The following is an 18,141-nucleotide window of genomic DNA, read 5'->3' as shown; positions in this document are numbered from 1 at the left end:
GCGGGGCCTGCCATCTCTGCTCTTGTCAACCTTCCTCACTTCCCACCTCGGGAGGAGGATCCAGATCTACCGCGACCCTACCTCACCCCCTACCTCACCCCTACTGTATCCCCAACCTCTTCTGCATTGCCAGGCCCTGGGCAGCTAGTCCTGTTAGGGCCTGTCATGCGGCTCCCCACAAGGCAGCCTCAGCCAGACCTCTACAATAGTGATTCTCAGCCTTCCTAATGCTGCGACCCTTTAATGCAGTTCCCTGTATTGTGGTGATCTGCAGCCATAAAATTATTTCATTGCTACTTCATAACCGTAATTTTGCTGTTATGAATTGTAATGTAAATATCTGATATTCAGAATATCTGATATGTGACCCCTGTGAAAAGGTCAGTCCATCCGGTGGGTCGCCCCCACAGGTTAAGAATCACTACTCCTGCTTTGATTATCCTGGAACTAGCTCGGTTGAACAGGCTGACCTTGAACTTGCAGAGATCCTCCTGCCTCAGCCTCCTGAGTGCTGGGATCAAAGGTATGAGCCACTATAACCAGCTTTAATGCACATGCGTGTGCGCATGCATACACACAGTCTTATTCCACTAGAGCATCCTAATTAATACAACTAAAGAGGTTGAACCTTTTAAAATATTTCTTAGCCATTTGTCATCTTTGAGAACAGTTTGTTCAGTTCCACAGCACATTTTTGTTTTGACATTTATAGTTTTTTGTGTGCTTTGCATATTCTCAATACTAACCCAATGTCAGATGGTAAAAAGTTTTCTCATTCTGAAGGCTGCTCTTCATTCAAATGTTTCCCTTGCTGCACAGAAACTTGTGAATTTCATGAAACACATCTGCCAATTTCCTGTGTGACCAGAGTCCTATTCAGGAAGTCCTTACCCCAGGTTTAGGGGTCATTGAGAAAGAGGGGTATCTCTTAGTTTGCTTTCTACTGCTGTGATAAAACGTGATCAAAAGCAACTTGGGAAGGAAAGGGTTTATTGGACTTATATATACTAGGGGAAGCCCAGGCAGGAACCTGGAGCAGAAGCCACAGAGGTATGCTGCTTACTGACTTCTTCAAGGCTTTCTCAGTCTTTTATATCTGGTGTGGGAGAATTGTCTGTATTCCGTCAATCATATTTTAAATAAATGCTGATTGGTCAAGCAGGAAATATAGGTGGGTCAACCAGACAGGAAGTAGAGGTGAGGTGATGAGAACAGGAGAATTCGGGGAAGCAGGAAGCTCCCTTGGTATTCCTGTCCAGACCACGGAAGAAGCAGGATGTGACCAACCCCGCCGAAAAAGGTACTGAGCCATGTGGCTAACATAAATGAGAACAATGGGTTAATAAAGTTACAAGAGCTAATAAGAAGCCTGAGCTAATGGGCCAATCAGTTTTATAACTTATGGAGATCTTTGTGTGATTTTCTTTGGGACTGTGGGATACCAGGCAGACAGAAACCCTAACAAGCCGGCCCTCGTGTTACAGAATGGCACCCAACCTCATACTACAATATCCCACCCTGGACCATCTGCCCAGAGATGGTACCACACATAGCAAGCTGGGCCCTCCCACAACAATCAGTAATACAGAAAATGTCCTAAAGACTTGCCTACAGCCGGGCGGTGGTGGCGCACGCCTTTAATCCCAGCACTTGGGAGGCAGAGTTTGAGACCAGCCTGGTCTACAAGAGCTAGTTCCAGGACAGGCTCCAAAACCACAGAGAAACCCTGTCTTAAAAAAAAAAAAAAAAAAAAGACTTGCCTATAGTCAATCTGATAAAGGAATTTTTCAATTCAGGTTGCAGAGGTAGTGACTAAACAGTATTTTCCAGGCACTATTGGAACAGCTGTATGAATTCACATGACTTTGACTGCATGCATAAGACATGTGCAAGATCAAGCCAGCCCAAATTCCAGTATGGATGGGATGGGGGAAATCATGAAACCCCACTGCTAGCTCTGGGGCTATTGTCAATTAATAGTTTCCAAGAGAGGAGGAGACCATTTTCTTCAAGGATGTGGCCCCCTGAGAGGTTGCCTATGGCACAGGAGATAGTCCCACGTGGGCACACACTGCCAGCACTAAGTGCATTCAATGGGATTATTTTATTTTTTTTTTAAAAAAATACACGAACGAGGCTGGAGAGATTTCTACAGATTAAGGGCACTTTCTTTTTTCAGACAATCTGGGCTCAGTTCACAGCATCTACACAGTGGCTCATAACTGTCTGGAATTCCAGTTCAAAGGGATTCAAAACCTTCTTCTGGCTTCTGCCAGTACCAGGCACACCATAGTATACATGCATACATGTAGGCAAAACACTCATATACATAAAATTATGATAAGTCCTTAAACAGTTTTAAAAGAGCACTCAAAATAGAGAGGGAATACTGGGGGAGCAGGACAGGGCATGGGGTAGAGGTGGATTTGATCAAAATGCTTTATTTACATAAATAAAATTGTCAAACATTAAACATTTTAATCATCCACTTGAATTAACATATGCTTATTGGGACTGGAGAGATCACTTAGCAGTTAGGACACTGCTGTTCTTGCACAAAACCCTAGTTTCCAGCACCTACACCTCCACAGCTCCTAACAATCGGTAACTCTGGTCCCAGGGGATCCAATGGTGCCCTCTGACCTCTACTAACACCAGATGTGCACACACACACATATACATGTAGGCCAAATGCTCATAAATCAACCTAAGCCAATTTTTGAAAAATGTTTATTAGTCCTAAGTATGCAATTTATCTTACTGTGAGAATAAAATGCAAGCTGCTAAAATGAAAACCAACACAAAACTATGTTAGAACATTTTACAGACCTGTATTCCCATTCACAGACATGCTTAAAGGCCTCAGAACAACTCAAACTGATACTGGAAAGAAGTGGGAGTTGTGGAACAAAGTGAGAAATCTCATAGGATGAAAAGAATGTCCAAAGAACCACATCAGAAGGCCTAAGATTGAGACTTAAGAGGTGTCCCTGTATGGGAGTGTGAGAGTTACAGCTCCGGAGCTGCAAAGATATCCTGGCCTATGGGGAAGCCAGGGTATACTCGGCAGAGCCACAAGAGGACAGCTCTGGAGGCTGGAGCTGCAATTGGACATCTCAGCCCATTTTATGGGCCAGTTAGATGACTCATTGATATGAATATCCTACTTTCAACTTGAAAATCACATAATCAAAACAAAAGAGTAAATAAACTGTATCTAAATCTCAATGAAGGGTACTCTTTCATGAATCCAATGTAATCAAACCTATTCACTGTAGATGATACAATGCAGAGACAGCTACACAGGGAAAGACAGGCAGAAGAGACGATTGTTCCTTATGACTACCAAGCTGGACTGCACCACACTCAGGCCCAACAAGTTCTACCTTCCCAGACAAGACAGGTCAGGCCAACCCTCAACGCGGCCTCAGGGGGGAGCTGTGTGCCTCGGTTTACTAGGCAGTGCCAGTACACAGTTCCAGGGAGCAATGCCAAAGAATCATACAACTTTCCAGAAAGTATAAAAACAATTTTACATTCATCTTTTTTGTTTGTTTTTTTTTTTTTTGAGACAGGGTTTCCCTGTGCAACAGTCTTAGCTGCCCTGGAACTAGTTCTTGTAGATCTGACTGGCCTCAAACCCAGAGACTCTTTCACCTGCCTGCCTGCCTCTGCCTGCAGAGTGCTGGGATTAAAGGTGTGCGCCACCACTGCCTGGCTTATTCTGAACTTTTACATGCAAAAGCTGAGAGCTCGGTGTAGCGATGCACACCTTTGAACCCAGTACTTGGGAGGCAGAGGAGGAGGATCTCTGTATATTTGAGGCCAGTCTGGTCTACAGAGCAAGTTCCAGGACAGCTAGATGAGAAACACTCCCCCTCTCCCAGTCTCGAAAACAACAATAATAAAAACCAACCAACCAAACAGACCTGACGTCAACAAACTATCCCAGTGGTCATAATGCACTTTAAAATGTGCATTCATAGCAAGTACATGTCATGCACCGTGGAAAGAAAAATACAGTAGGTACGATGAACCCTACCTGTGTCTCAAGGTTCAGTAAGATCACTGGCACACACAATATAGCGAGTAGTAAAAGGTCCCTTTCGACAGTATTGGCAGTGGAGAAAGATGGCACAGTGACAGAGTGTGGTGGGGTGAAGGGATTGGGAAAGTTCCCAAGCAAAGGGCACAAGGGCGCAGGGCTGGAAAGGTGGCGGCTAGTGATATGGAGCCTGGGTTAGCTCAGGTAAATAGTCTAGTTACCCATTAACAGGAAGAGAGAAAAGGGTTATGTGGTAGTCACCCCAGCTCTTTGAAACTAAACCCACACTCCACAGCAACTCCTTTCCATAACCTCTCTGTGGTGCCCCTTTACTTCCCTCTGCCCTGGAGACCACCATGGAGCTAGAACAAAACTAGAAAAATCTAAGGGAGTGCTCACACATGGTGTGCAGGTCTACAGAAGAAAAGGTCTGTTTCCGAAGGTACCGATTATATCAAAGTGCTAAATTCCCATTTGACGTGGGCAAAGATAGAAATGCCCGTGCAGAAGACATGCTCTAAACTATGCTCCATTAAACATCACAAATACAATACTGTAGGATTGCAGGCCCATCTCTCCGCAGTGAAGACCTGACCAAAGCCCCATTGGTGCACTATTAAAAAACAAACCAGGAAGCTGAAGGCGGTGGCGCAGGACTTTAATATCACAGGAGGCAGCGGCAGGAGGACCTGAGAGTTCAAAGCCAGCCTGGTTTACACACAGGAGCCAAGGCTACACAGGTTGTCTCAAAACAAACAAACAAACAGACAAGGAACAACTTGTCATTTCAAGTCTTAGGTTCTTGGCTCCTGTCAAAATATGTCTAAGCATGAACAAACTGCCCCAGTAGGGAAACACTGAGAAAGGGTAGTGAGCCAGCCTTACGATCAGAATGAAATTGCTATTTGTTAGAATACCATTATAAAACCATTTTTCAAAAGTAACACCTTCTTAAGATAAAGAAAAAAATAATAAATCTGTCATTTTATTTAACATTCATTCTGAAGTTACAGTTTTATCAATACAATCTGCTTCTAATGAAGAAATCTTAGTATAAGCCTAAAAACATGCGTTTATACACAGTAAGATCTTCGACATTCCTAAATAAATTACATACATGATATATATTAAACAAAGAATACCAATTTGAGAATTCAGGACATTTATTTTTCTGCATGGGAATTTAACTACTGTGTAATATTCACACAGCAGTTACGTGTACTAGGTAGTGAGACACTAAATAAGCATATTCAACGTGTCTACAAACAGACTTTGTTTTTTTTTTTTTTCAGTCCTTGACATCTTCTCACTCACCTAGCACCAGATGCAAGGACTTAACAGTAAACATGTACAGTCTCATGCTTAAAACCTAAAGCATGCATTGAGTCAAATTTATATATTGTGATCTATACTACTATGTATGCAATATATACTTCTTACTAACATTTTATACATTAAGTTACCCTGCAGCATTCTGGAATTTTAACATTTATGCAAAACAGTTTTGAAAGGTTTATAAAACAAGTTTCATGGTTCATCTGCAGGCTGGCTTGGGTCAGTGGGGAAATGGCAGCAGTCTGAGGTTTAGACTGAATGGAAACGGTGCACATTCATATCAACTCATGTAAGACACCCATGTACACAGATGACAAAGATCTGTACAGCTGGAGTCACCAGTGCAAATACATGCATTTGAGGTACTTATTTTTTCATGGTCAGGTATAATTATGCAGTCATTTTTCTCAAGCACTGAAGATTTAAGACCTAATCAAATGAAAAGCCTGAACTTTAAATATCAGATATTTGTAGAATTAATTTCCAAGTATTATGCTTTTAATGAAGATTCAACATCAAAGGCTTAGACACCCAATTGAAAATATTTAACAATAGATTTTCTCATTGTATAGACTGATTGGTAATTATACCTGGCCAAGTGACAAATAGTATACTTGATATTCTTGCAGGAACTGTAATGAAATAGTAAAATACTTCATTATTGCTTCATTGGACTGAGAACCTAAACGGCAGAGAAGCAGTGTTCAAGGATGAAACTGAGCATCAGAACAGTGACGCATGCCCCCAAACGTCCTCTGTGCACCACAAACTAAGAGGTCTCCACATTGTCAATGCCATTGGCATCTACATGGATACCAGGTTCCCCACAGAAAGAAGAAGAGACAAAGTGGCCAACACTGGGACACAAACAGTTCTTAAGCTCTGGCAATTCTTGCTTCAGGCGTTCCAGCTGCTCCACTTGGAATATATTTGGCTGTTCAGGCATCCAATCGTATATCCTATGGTGAAACAAAAAAAGTAATGTAATTCCATGTTTATTAAAGCTGCCTGACTTAACCTTTTCAAGAAAATTCATTTTTAAAAGTGCCTGAGATGCTCTTATTACAGAGACTTTATTCCGCTTTCTGATAAAACCAAAGGGTTAACAAAACTGTTCTTTTACAGCCCTGGTTACAAAGCAATTCTTCAAATCAGAAAATGGAATCCGTAGGTTCCTAGCGATCCTCAAAGTGTATGTCCTCCAAATCAACTAACTGGTGGTGCCTTATTTCACAGGAGAAAAGGCTACCAAGAGCTGGAGCTTGTCCCCATGACACAAGTCACAAGTGAACAGTATCTAGCGTGGAGAGAGCAGATAGAGCCTCTGGTGAGTGAGGCATGCCCAACAGCAGAGACCAGCTCCACATGCTGCCCTGTGAAAGTCAGAACAGGAGAATGCCAGCTAGCAGACAAAGCCGTGAAATTGTAGAGACTGGAGAAAAATATCAGACAAAAGTTTTAGTTAGAACAAAAGATCAATCGCCAGCCATTCATAGGGAAAACAGCTTTAAAAGTAGCACACAAGTTTCCCTTGATCTGAAAGTAAAGTGGGAGGGCAGAAGGATGAGGTGGAGCCAGAGCAGCAATTCAGTATCTCTCTGGCCACAGCTGCCCCTCCCTCTGACACTGACTTATAAGACAAACAGATGCCTCTTAGAATGGAAGATGAGGTCCACGGGAGGCTCTGGTATTTTAGAAGACCACTACCACTTCTACCAGCAGCAAAAGAATGTGTTAACCAATTAAACACAGAGACAACCCACCCCCTTTACCCTCAGTTCTCTCAGCTGACCACATTAGCAGCCAGTTAAAGTCCCCCAAATATGATGCACACATTCTTTTATGAAGATCAGCCAAAAAGTAAAGCCCTAAACACTAAGTAAGTAACCTCAGAGGTCTGAACAAGCAGGCCACCAAGACTACCCTAAAACAACACCCACCTCAACAATCCACTCACTAACCCAGAGCTTCTAATTAATTTTCTAGATTTCATTCTCATCTAGGAAGCCAAGAATACTTTTAAACATGGAATATGAACAAGACAAAAGGGACTAACTGTCCTGACCTGGGAGAAAGAGGACTGTCATCAGACATGCTTCCCACATAGCACTTTCAGCACAAAACAAGGCCTTAGGAATTCAAAACACAATAATAGCATGTAAGGAAAACTCAACAGAAACAGAGGGAAAGGTTCGGAGTAGGATGAAGAGCAAAACAGAGAATGGATCACAAATGTTGTGTCCAAGTGTCAATGATACAGAGGGCTAACACAAAACTGAATTCAGAAATGTACATTCCCCGTTTTCTCCAGGACCCACTCTACCACTGAACTACATTCCCACCTAAAGTTCCACACCTCTACATTCCCCAAACAAGGTCTCATGTCTGGTTTTGGAACTGACCTTCTGATCCTGTCTTTACCTGCAAGCGTTTTGGGTTGCAGCCATGTAGCTCCACACCAAGTTTGTGCTGTGCTGGTTTTGAGCACACTAGGCAAACACTGTACCAACTATGCTGCATGCCCAGTCCGGTCTTTAATGACACACATCAAGCAAGAGGCTAGTGGGGTACCAACTGCTCAGAACAGGGGTAAAACCACTCAGAAGATCCATTTCTAGGATTTCAGAGCACTGGTTAACAAAGTAGATTCTCTGAAGCCTCAAAGGGGAAACAAATTATACTTAAGGAAACATCAACCAATGTGACTTCACAGTTCTCAATGCTAACACAGAAAACAGAGCACGATGGTGAAACAAAGACAATCTACAAACATTTACAATTAATTCTATGTCTTCCTCTCTCAGAATGACGTAAAGGATGTGCTCTGTATCAATGATAGCGAACAAGGAGAAGAGATATGGCTGTGGAGACAGAAGGTTGAAGACTTGAAATGCCAGCAAGTGGCTGCTCTCAGGAAGGTGCCTGTGCTCACAGAAGCCAGCTGGTCTGTACTGGGACATCTTAGTGAAAACAGGAAACCACTGCCACTTCAGTGGTCTTGTATCTAAGGAGAGTCCCCTAGTCTCAACCAGAAACTTGTTTTAATACAATATGCCTGAACCATGGGCTCATGTAGTCTCCTTCTCACCTGGCAGGACTTTACCCTGAGAACTGGCCATAGGTTTTGATGGACTCCAACTTACTTATCCTGCAACTCTTCTAAAAATGTCGGACTCAGATGTGGAGGCCTAATTTTGCTGCGCTAGCAGCTGAGTGGATCACAAAGCCAATGAAGTCAAGATCTGAATCTAACAGTACATAACACAAAATGGGAAGAACTAAGGAACCTTGTTTTTAATCTTACACACATGTATCTGTACTGTGAGTAAGCAAAGTTTTGGAGAAATTCTACATCTATATTTCATGAGACCTGGTGAATCAACACTAACAGCCTAATTATTATTAAGTAGTAGAATAAACAATAGAATATATAGCTAGAAGTAATTTATAGCTATATAGAAAAATGGATTAAGACCACAACAAAGCATAAAAATTAAATTCATATAAATGTCAAATGGCATATTATTTAAGGATTGAAATAAGACTAAAGCTATTTGAGAGAAATTAAGTGGCTGAGGAAAGGTGAGGGAGAGAAGAAGGGGAGGAGGGAGGAAGGGAGGGAAAACCTGGGATTATACAGAAGCACAGAGGATTTAAAATCACTTGCCTTTAAACTCACTACAAGTGTTTGCTGTATTTTTCTCTCTTCTCTCTTGTTCCCTCTCTTCTTTGAAGCTGTTGGTGGTGCTTGAGACTGAACTTAAGTCATTCACAAGGCAACTTAAGTGCTCTGTCACTGGTCTATGGACTCCAAACCCCTAGAATGGGTCAAGCTAGGCATTGGTAGGCATGCCTCCAATCTCAGTGCTTGTATAGAGGCAAGAGGAGTAGGATTTCAGGGCCTGCTTCGCTATACTAGACCCTGTATTGTCTGCTGTACCAAAGCCAGATGAACATTTAACAAAGCTATAAAGGCCATCATAAATTAATCACTCCCAGTGAAATGTTAGAAAATAAAATGCAACAGTTTTACATTACAAATCAGGGCTACCTGTCCAATCTGTGCTTTAATGCTTTTGTAGAGAAATAGTTTTTCATCATTGAAAATGCATACTTAAGGTTGGGCTGCAGGTCAGGTGCTCTAGTGTGTTCTTAGCACGCATCCCCAGCATCATCTATAGCATAGCAGGGTAGTGACCCATGACCACAATCCCATCATCAGGTGGAGGCAGGCGTATTGGAAGTTCAAGGTCATCTTTAGCTATACAGTAAATTCAGAAACCAGCTGGGGCTATATAACCAAACCAAACCTATACTCCTATCACCCCTCTTTCATAAGTTCCCCAAAGGCTCCAAATCACTAACCACTCAAAACCACCTAAATTTGTCCATTTAGAAACATAGAAGCCAGGCAGTAGTGCATGTCTTTTATCCCAGCACATGGGAGGCAGAGGCCGGCAGATCTCTGTGAGTTCGAGGCCAGCCTGGCCTACAAAGAGTTCCAGGACAGCTATTGCACAGAGAAAAACTGTCTTAGAACCCCCACACCCCAATAAAACAACCAAAAAATAAAAGTAAATATAAAAAAAACAATAAGAAGACAGGGACTTGGCCAGGGACAACTGAAGGAATAAAAAACTGGTAGGTTTTTTTTTTTATTATTGTAAGCCTTAGTAACTATTAGAATTTTTTTTTATATTATACACAAATATTTTCACATCAATATAACCTCCCTTGTCTCTTGGGCCCTAATTAGAGCCCATGCCAGCCTGGCCCTCCAAATACCTCAACAGTCACGCCCTGCCTCATATATGCTGAACCTAGGCCTGAAATGTAAGTTCTATCAAAGAAAATATGCCCATCTCAAACTTCCAACCCTGTCCCTCTTTTCAAAGATGCTGAGCCAGGCAGAGTCTTCCTCAGCACTTGGTATAATATTGTTCTGCTAGTCATGCCAACATCCAGCTCCAACCATAAACGTCCTCCAGAGGAAGGAGCTGCCTAATTATTTTCCTTGGCAAAATCATCCATGGAATTACCTCACACGATCTTTTCCTTGCCCCCAAATACTTAGTCATTTTTTCTTCTTCTTTTTTTTTATTTATTTTTTTAAATATTTATTTATTTATTATGTATACAATATTCTGTCTGTATGTCAGCAGGCCAGAAGAGGGCACCAGACCTCATTACAGATGGTTGTGAGCCACTATGTGGTTGCCGGGAATTGAACTCAGGACCTTTGGAAGAGCAGGCAGTGCTCTTAACCACTGAGCCATCTCTCCAGCCCTCATTTTTTCTTCTTTATACTCAACAGATACACATAAAATTTCCCAACATTTGCTAAAGCCAGTATTTTTATCAAATTGTTAATATAAAATTAATTATTTTTATTTTGTTAGTTGGAAACACCTATTTTTAAAAAACCAGTCAGCCATTCTGCTTTATGCAAAATAAACCAACTAATTTAGAAGGCAAGTAGACAGGTACGTAGCATGCAGGCTACAATTTAAGGCAGTAGAGCACCTAGGCATAGTGACTTTCAACTATAAGACTAGGCTTTGGAAAGTTGAGATAGGAAGGCTGCAAGACTAAGCCAGCCTGAGCTACACAGTGAAACCTCTCCCTGTCTCCAAAAATCAAAATAAAGTTAAGCAAGTAAGTGAATAAACTAGACCAGCTTAGACAAAACAGTGGGAGTAAAATCTTTATTAAAAAATAATATAACTTATTAGGACAAAGCATAGTATGTATTAAATCCAAGGAAAGTATATTTTTGGTTTTCAAGCTGGTCTGGTTCTTTAGAACCCAAAGCCTCAAAATAAACTAACTAAATAAATAAATAAATAAAAAAGAAAGAAAGAAAGAGTAAGAAGGAAAAACAACCTTGAGTATCAGCAACTATTAGACTATTAAACTTGCATCTTAAAATACTAATTCCTAGAAAACTATTTTCCCATCTAGTCAGTAACATTTGCTCCCACGGTCTTTATTTTATTGCCTTAGCCTCTGAAGAGAGTACACAAAACAAGTAAAATGCCTTGCTCTTGTGTGTCCCACACTCTGTGTGTGTGTGCAATATGGAACAGGGAGGCACTAATTCAAAGAGGCCAGGAAGGAAAGTAGATACACGGTGTAATACATTGCATGTTGTGTGTCAGTCACTGATAAATGATGTTGAGCAAAGTAAAAGCAGTGCCCTGTGAACAGAAGCTACTGGCAAGTATAGGTGAAATTATATAGCCTTCCTTCAAGCGACATTTCAGCATACAGGAATGTCTCTCTGAAGCAAAAAGAAGCAGCACACAGAGGGAAGTCATGAGAGGAAAGACGCAGAGGAAAACAGGACTGAGAGGTGACGAACTCTGTCAGAAAGACTTCAAGGACTTCCCTGAAAAAATACAATAAGCAGAGTGGCCATTTATGTTGAAACCAAGGTGATAAGAAGGGACAAAAGTTTAAAAAGGTCAAGGAAATGTCCTGAGTTGGATACATATATCACTGGGAATGTATAAAGATATAAAACCCCACAGAATTCAAATGAGATCAATGTAGTGGTTTGAATGAGAATGTTCAGGTCCTGGTAGACAGACTATTTGGGAAGGACTAGGAGGCTTGAAGGAGGTGTGTCACAGGGGTGGACTTTGAGCTTACAAAAGCCAACAGGTCTGTCTCTCTCTGCCTCCTGCTTATAAATCAGAAGTAAGCTCTCAGCTACTGCTTCAGCACCGTGCCTACCTGCCTGCTGCCATATTCCCTACCATGATAGCCATGGGCTCAACCTCTGCAGCTGCAAACAAGACCCCTACTAAAATGCCTTCTTTTGTAAGACGCCTTTGTCATGGTGCCTTTTCACAGCACAGAAAGTAACTGAGACAATCACTGAGAAAGTTCTGACAGACAGGAAACACGTGTGGGACAGGCAGCTGTCTTCAACCCAAGGTAACTTGTACATTTGGGTTAAGGCTTCTCAAGTGGCTTTGACATAGTTCAACATCTGGAAAAAGCTCACAAGCTATCAAGATAAACTTTAGGCTAAACTACATCATTTTAACCTAACTAAATTTAACAGTTTAGAAGATAAAAGCTACACCATTTATAACATTCCATGGAGATTTTTTACAAGAAACAAATACCTATCATATATTAGACCATTTACTCCAAATTCCTTCAGTTTCCTTCTGTTTTCAGGATCATTGGTATCATCACCCCAGCAGAAAATGACCAATCCCTTAGCTTTTGCCTCTTGGACATAAGATGGGTTTCTAAGCAGATCTTCAGTATGAGCATTAATCCCCTGAAGGAAAAAAAATTCATTGTTTACAAAAAAAGAAATGTCATTACAAATACTAAACTATCAGACTCTAGGTTGTTAGTGGTCTTTAGAGGAGACGAACCAGGGAAAAATGGGCAGATATCTTTCTTATAATTTCCCTTATTTAATGGATTATATACATGTGTGCATATAAACCCAACATATTATTAATACCTATATGTAATTTATAAGCACACTGAATGTGTAGTCGTTGTCATTTCTGTACTTCACATTAGTAAAACCAATAATCAGCTGTTAGAATAGGAAACGTTATATAAGCCAGGCATTGGTGGCGCAGGCCTTTAAGCCCAGAACTTGGGAGGCAGAGGCAGGTGGATCTCTGTGAGTTTGAGGCCAGCCTGGTCTACAAGAGCTAGTTCCAGGACAGGCTCCAAAGCCACAGAAAAACCGTCTTAAAAAAAAAAAAAAAACCCAAACAAACAAACAAAAAAAAAAACCCACCATTATTTAATACTGTATAAAAAAGAGAGAGAAAACGTTTGTACAAGCAACATTTGATGTACTTAGCAGGCTGGGTTTATATATTTTTTGTATATGTGTGTGCATGTGCATAACAGTAACAATTAAGTTAATTATTTTTAAAGAAGAAAACTGGAACATACATAACTCACCAAAATATTTTCAAACTGTGCAAAGCTCATAGCAATGGGTGTTGTCCTAGATCTGAGGTCCATGAGTTCAGGGTAAATATCAGATTTTCCTTGGGTCAGAAATAATATGGGATATTTATTTTGCTTTTGCCGAACCCTAAATAGACAGGATAAAGAAAAAAGATGGTAGAAAGATAATAATATTATCTTAGAAACTACTAAAAAGAAAGAAAACAAAACAGAAAGAAACAAAAGATATGCATGTGGCTCTTGCCCACAATCCCAGCTCCAGGAGGTTGAGGCTGGAGGATCACTCAAGGCTAGCCTGGGCTACACAGTGAATTCTGGTCTACAGATTGAAAACTCTCAAAAGCAGAACAAACAAGAAAGACCAATCCCAGGACCAAACACAGGACCACCCCAAACTCAGACACAATCATGTCAAACATAAAGATTTAAAGCCTTTATACACAAGAGTACAATAATCTTAGAAATGGAAAATGGGAAACCGCAGGAGGGTTTACAGCTTGTATGGAGGACAAATACCAGACATAGTGATACAAGACCCAGTACAGTACAGACAACGGGTGTCACGATGAAGAGAACTTGGGAAAAAAGTGCTTTTTAGGAAGGAAAGAAATGGACAACTGGCTGAGGACAAATCAGGGTGCCATCTGGACAACCTCCCAATACTGCCTCCCCAAACCTAGCTATAATCAAAGGGTGCAGAAACAAACAAAAAGACCTGAATATTACTCACATTGTACAAATATCTGCATCAAACGAAGAAAATACTATTCTCCTCTTCCCAGAATTTTCTAAAACAGTTTTTAAAATTATATCCAAAAACTGATTCATGTCAAAATACGTTGATAAGTTGCCATCCCATACTCCATCCTATATAGAAAGAAGGAAATGAGAGGCCGTGAGACATGCTGGAGCCGCAGTGTTAGACAAATGCCAAGAACAATCAGTCCAATATTTATAAATGTAGTTATGTGTTTTCCAAGGGTATATAGGATATTACAGGATACAGAGAGTAAACAGATTATTAAAGCAAATAATCATATCCATCTTTACAGTTGCCCCCCGCTTGGGAAGCAGGAGATCAACTTATTTTAACACGCATCTCATGTATAGCATGACGCACATCCTTCAGCTGTATATGAATCTCTATCGTTAGCACATCAGGTATTTTGTATTCTTTGACCTCTGATTTGTTTATTCCCTCAATGCAATTAGTAACTAATTCTAACTTCTCAGTAAATATTTGTGGATAATGAATAATTAAACCTGGGAATGATTTAAAAACATATTTACAAAAATTTCTTCTCCTGTGGTAATATTTAACTAAAAATGCTCTTAGAAAATTATTACAATATTTTTAGATGTAGACTATAAAGAAATAATTAGTGAGAGCTTGACTGTTTATTTTTTAATGTACCAAAAAGTGTTTACATTAATGTACAAACAAGCCACATGTATACCAAAACTTTTACAATATACGCTAAGCAATTAAAAAGCATTCAAATACTAGTATAAGTGTAAAGTATGTTTTATTAAAAGTCTTGGTTCAGCAGGTAAAGGTGCTTGCTACATAAGCCTGACAACCTGAGTTTGATCCCAAGTCCGTGGTGGAAGGAGAACAGAGTCCTAAAAGTTATCCTCTGACCTTCATGGGTATCATGGCACACGTTCACAAAAATACACACAAATTACTTTGTCTTCAATTCTAAAAGGTTCAGCAAACAACGTGCTTCAAAGAAAGAAACACAAGACTTCAGTTTTATTCAGTGTCATTAAAAAACAAAAAAGAGTAACAAAAAAAATTACTTACCCTGTGTTGGCAAATCCATTTTATTTCTATATTAAATCCTACATCTTCTGGCAATGATTCTAAAACCTACAGGGTTGGGTGTTGATGATGAATTGTGTTGGTTTTTGGCAAGATGGATGGCAAAATAAGGGGGGAGGGAGGAAAACAGAATTATTACAAAAATCAGTAAGAATATATTACCAATATGTTTTTGTCATTATAATTCATTATCTATTCTAATACTCAACTGAAAACACAGATTTTTATGTTAAATAAGAAGAAAGAATTTAAAAAAAACAGTAGGCTTAAGTAATATCTTTGATAACTCAATTTTCATCATAAAAATAGACCCGTAAGCCAGGTAGTGTGGTACACCTTTAATCCTAGCACTTGGGAGGCAGAGACAGGCGGATCTCTGTGAGTTTGAGGCCAGCCTGGCGTACAAGAGCTAGTTCCAGGACAGGCTTCAAAGCTACAGTGAAACCCTATCTTGAGAAGAAAAAAAAATAGACCCTTAACTGTTGGGGAGTATTATTTTCAAGTGTGTGAGTTTTGTTTACGTTGCATTTGTTTAACTTTGTGAAGCTGTGTTACTGCACCTGTCTAAAACACCCAATGGACCTAATGATGAATGGCCAATAGCAAGGCAGGAGCAAGGACAGGTGGGGCTAGCAGGCAGAGAGTATAAATAGAAGGAGAAATCTAGAAGAGAGAAAGAGGAACAACAAGAGAACAAGGGCCGGGCGATGGTGGCGCAAGCCTTTAATCCCAGCGCTCGGGAGGCAGAGGCAGGCGGAACTCTGTGAGTTATAGACCAGCCTGGTCTACAGAGCTCCAAAGCCACAGGCTCCAAAGCCACAGAGAAACCCTGTCTTGAAAAACCAAAAAATAAAAAACAAGAGAACAAGGAAAAAAGGAAACAGGGGCTAGCCACCCAGCAACTCATGGAGTATGAAGGAAAATAAGACATACAGAAGTGAAAAAGATAAAAGCCCAGAGTCAAAAGGTAGATGGGATAATTTAAGAAAAGCTGGCTAGAAACAAGCCACACTAAGGCCAAGCCTTCATAACTAAGAATAAGACTCTGTGTGTGATTTATTTGGGAGCTGGATGGTGGGCCCCTCAAAAAGTCAAGAGTAAAATATCCCACAACACTAAAACTAAAATCTTTTTCATCATTCCTTTAAAAAATATCTAAAGTGAGCTACTGGAAGCAAGAATTGAATTGAGGAAGACTTTATCCCTAACTCTAAGCCTAACCCTAATTCAAGTCATGCTTTCTGAATTACATTCAGATATGGGGAATATACTAAGATTAAATAAAAGCCTTTAATTCCAGCACTTGGGGGGCAGAGGCAGGCGGATCTCTGTGAGTTCAAGACCAGCCTAGTCTACAAGAGCTAGTTCCAGGACAGGCTCCAAAGTTTCAGAGAAACCCTGTCTCGAAAAGCAAACAAAAAAACAAAAACCAAAAAAGAGATTAAATAAAATCATCATTTTTAACTTTTTAAAAGGTGTCATTGTTCAACAAATACCATGTTAATTGATAACCCCCAGAAAATACTGCTACTGATGTCCATAAATCAGAAAGGCGCGCACACACACACACACACACACACACTAATCATAAACGAGTTGCTCATTCTTTCTAAAGAAAATGATCGGGACACATGGCAATCTGATCATTTAGGGAGCTGTAATTGGAAAATCAAATTTAAAAAATGATAAGGAGTGCTTGCTTGAAAGAGGTCCTAAGTAAATTCCTACCAATACCACCAAAGTAAAAACAAAAATTCAAGCAATTACCAGCATGAACAAAAGCATAGTTACTAGACCAAACAACTGACTGAAAGAGGGGTTCATTATGAAAGTACATGAGCATCTCTCTAGCATCTATATGGACTTTCCTGAGGCTGTAAATTGTCTCCAGTTTCTAAAATATTATTATTACTATTATTTTAAAGACAGGGTCTCAGCATGTAGCACCTATCCTGGAACTGACTATATATCAGGCTGGCCTCACAGAGAGCTGCCTGTCTTTGCCTCCCAGAGTATGAGATGAAAGGTGTGTACCACCATGCCTGGCCAAATTTTAAAATCTTAATACTAGTTTTTGCATTCATGGTGTATTTCTGAAATCCTTTTTAAACAATGAAGCCTCTTATGTTCTCTCCAGACTGTAAATTTTAAATACTACAAAAGGGCCTCTTCCACCATCACATCTTCCTTCCCCCTCTTGTCTTCCCCTTTGAGCCCTCTCCTTTCCTTCAGACAGAAACATGCGAACTTGTTATTGTCACCAAATTAGCCCAACGAGGGAGGTCTTACTCAACTAAAAGTTAAGCAGTTCTTCAAAACCAGCTGAGCCTCAGGGATGATAGCCAGCACCTGCAATCCCAGCACTTGGGGCAGGCAGAAAACCAGGAGTTCAAAAAGTCTAGACCAGCATGAGCTATGTGATATCATGCCTCAAACCTCCCACAACACCCATGATAATAAACTGATACAGCCTTTTTAGTGCCCATTTAAGAGAGAAAAAAAACCCATTATGCAATCAGCTATCAATGAGATAGCCCTGTCCAGGTACCTCAAGGAACTTACCATCTTAAGAGAAGGAAATGGCTGGTTTTCAGAAAGGAAATTTTCTTCCTCAACCACACTTTCTGAAATTTCAAATTATAAAAGTTTGGTAAATAAAATGCACTAGAGCAGATCTACTAAACCCTAACAGAACCCCTGCACTGAAGCAATTACCAGATCTTAGGCTTAGTATTTCTGAAGGCCCTTGCACTTATTACCTTTAGCCATTAAGAAGAACCCCATTTTCTAAATGAGCATCTAGCAACAAGACTAGTTCATAATACTTCACGTAAACATCATCCTTTGTGGCCCCAACAAGTGATTTTTTTTTAAATTAAAAACTGTTAAGATTACTTTCTGAATAGTAGTGAAAAGCAGTAATTACTCTCAATGAAATTCGTAGTTCTATCAAAACCAGTTCACTAATCAGATTTAAAAAATC

The 18,141-nt window shown here is 40.2% G+C and overlaps 1 protein-coding gene across 3 annotated transcripts in view; it reads right to left on the bottom strand.

Moving 5' to 3' along the window:
* Nucleotides 1–4,686: 4,686 nt before the first annotated feature.
* The window catches only part of Gpcpd1 (glycerophosphocholine phosphodiesterase 1), a 58,063-nt gene continuing 44,608 nt past the window's right edge, over nucleotides 4,687–18,141 (bottom strand). For all 3 annotated transcript variants that reach the window (XM_050134093.1, XM_050134094.1, XM_050134095.1), the window contains 6 exons: nucleotides 17,721–17,782; nucleotides 15,141–15,206; nucleotides 14,064–14,200; nucleotides 13,325–13,460; nucleotides 12,514–12,674; nucleotides 4,687–6,339 (listed from right to left, as the gene is read on the bottom strand). In XM_050134093.1, the coding sequence (XP_049990050.1) occupies nucleotides 6,150–6,339; nucleotides 12,514–12,674; nucleotides 13,325–13,460; nucleotides 14,064–14,200; nucleotides 15,141–15,206; nucleotides 17,721–17,782 (752 nt within the window). In that variant the 3' untranslated portion in view covers nucleotides 4,687–6,149. The remainder of the gene's footprint in view (nucleotides 6,340–12,513; nucleotides 12,675–13,324; nucleotides 13,461–14,063; nucleotides 14,201–15,140; nucleotides 15,207–17,720; nucleotides 17,783–18,141) is intronic.

Source organism: Alexandromys fortis, unplaced genomic scaffold, assembly GCF_014885135.2.
Source record: "Alexandromys fortis isolate MF-2015 unplaced genomic scaffold, M_Fortis_MF-2015_v1.1 scaffold_6, whole genome shotgun sequence".
NCBI lineage: Eukaryota > Metazoa > Chordata > Mammalia > Rodentia > Cricetidae > Alexandromys > Alexandromys fortis.
The sequence above is the reverse complement of the archived record's forward strand: the minus strand, read 5'-3'. Positions and strand labels throughout refer to the sequence as shown.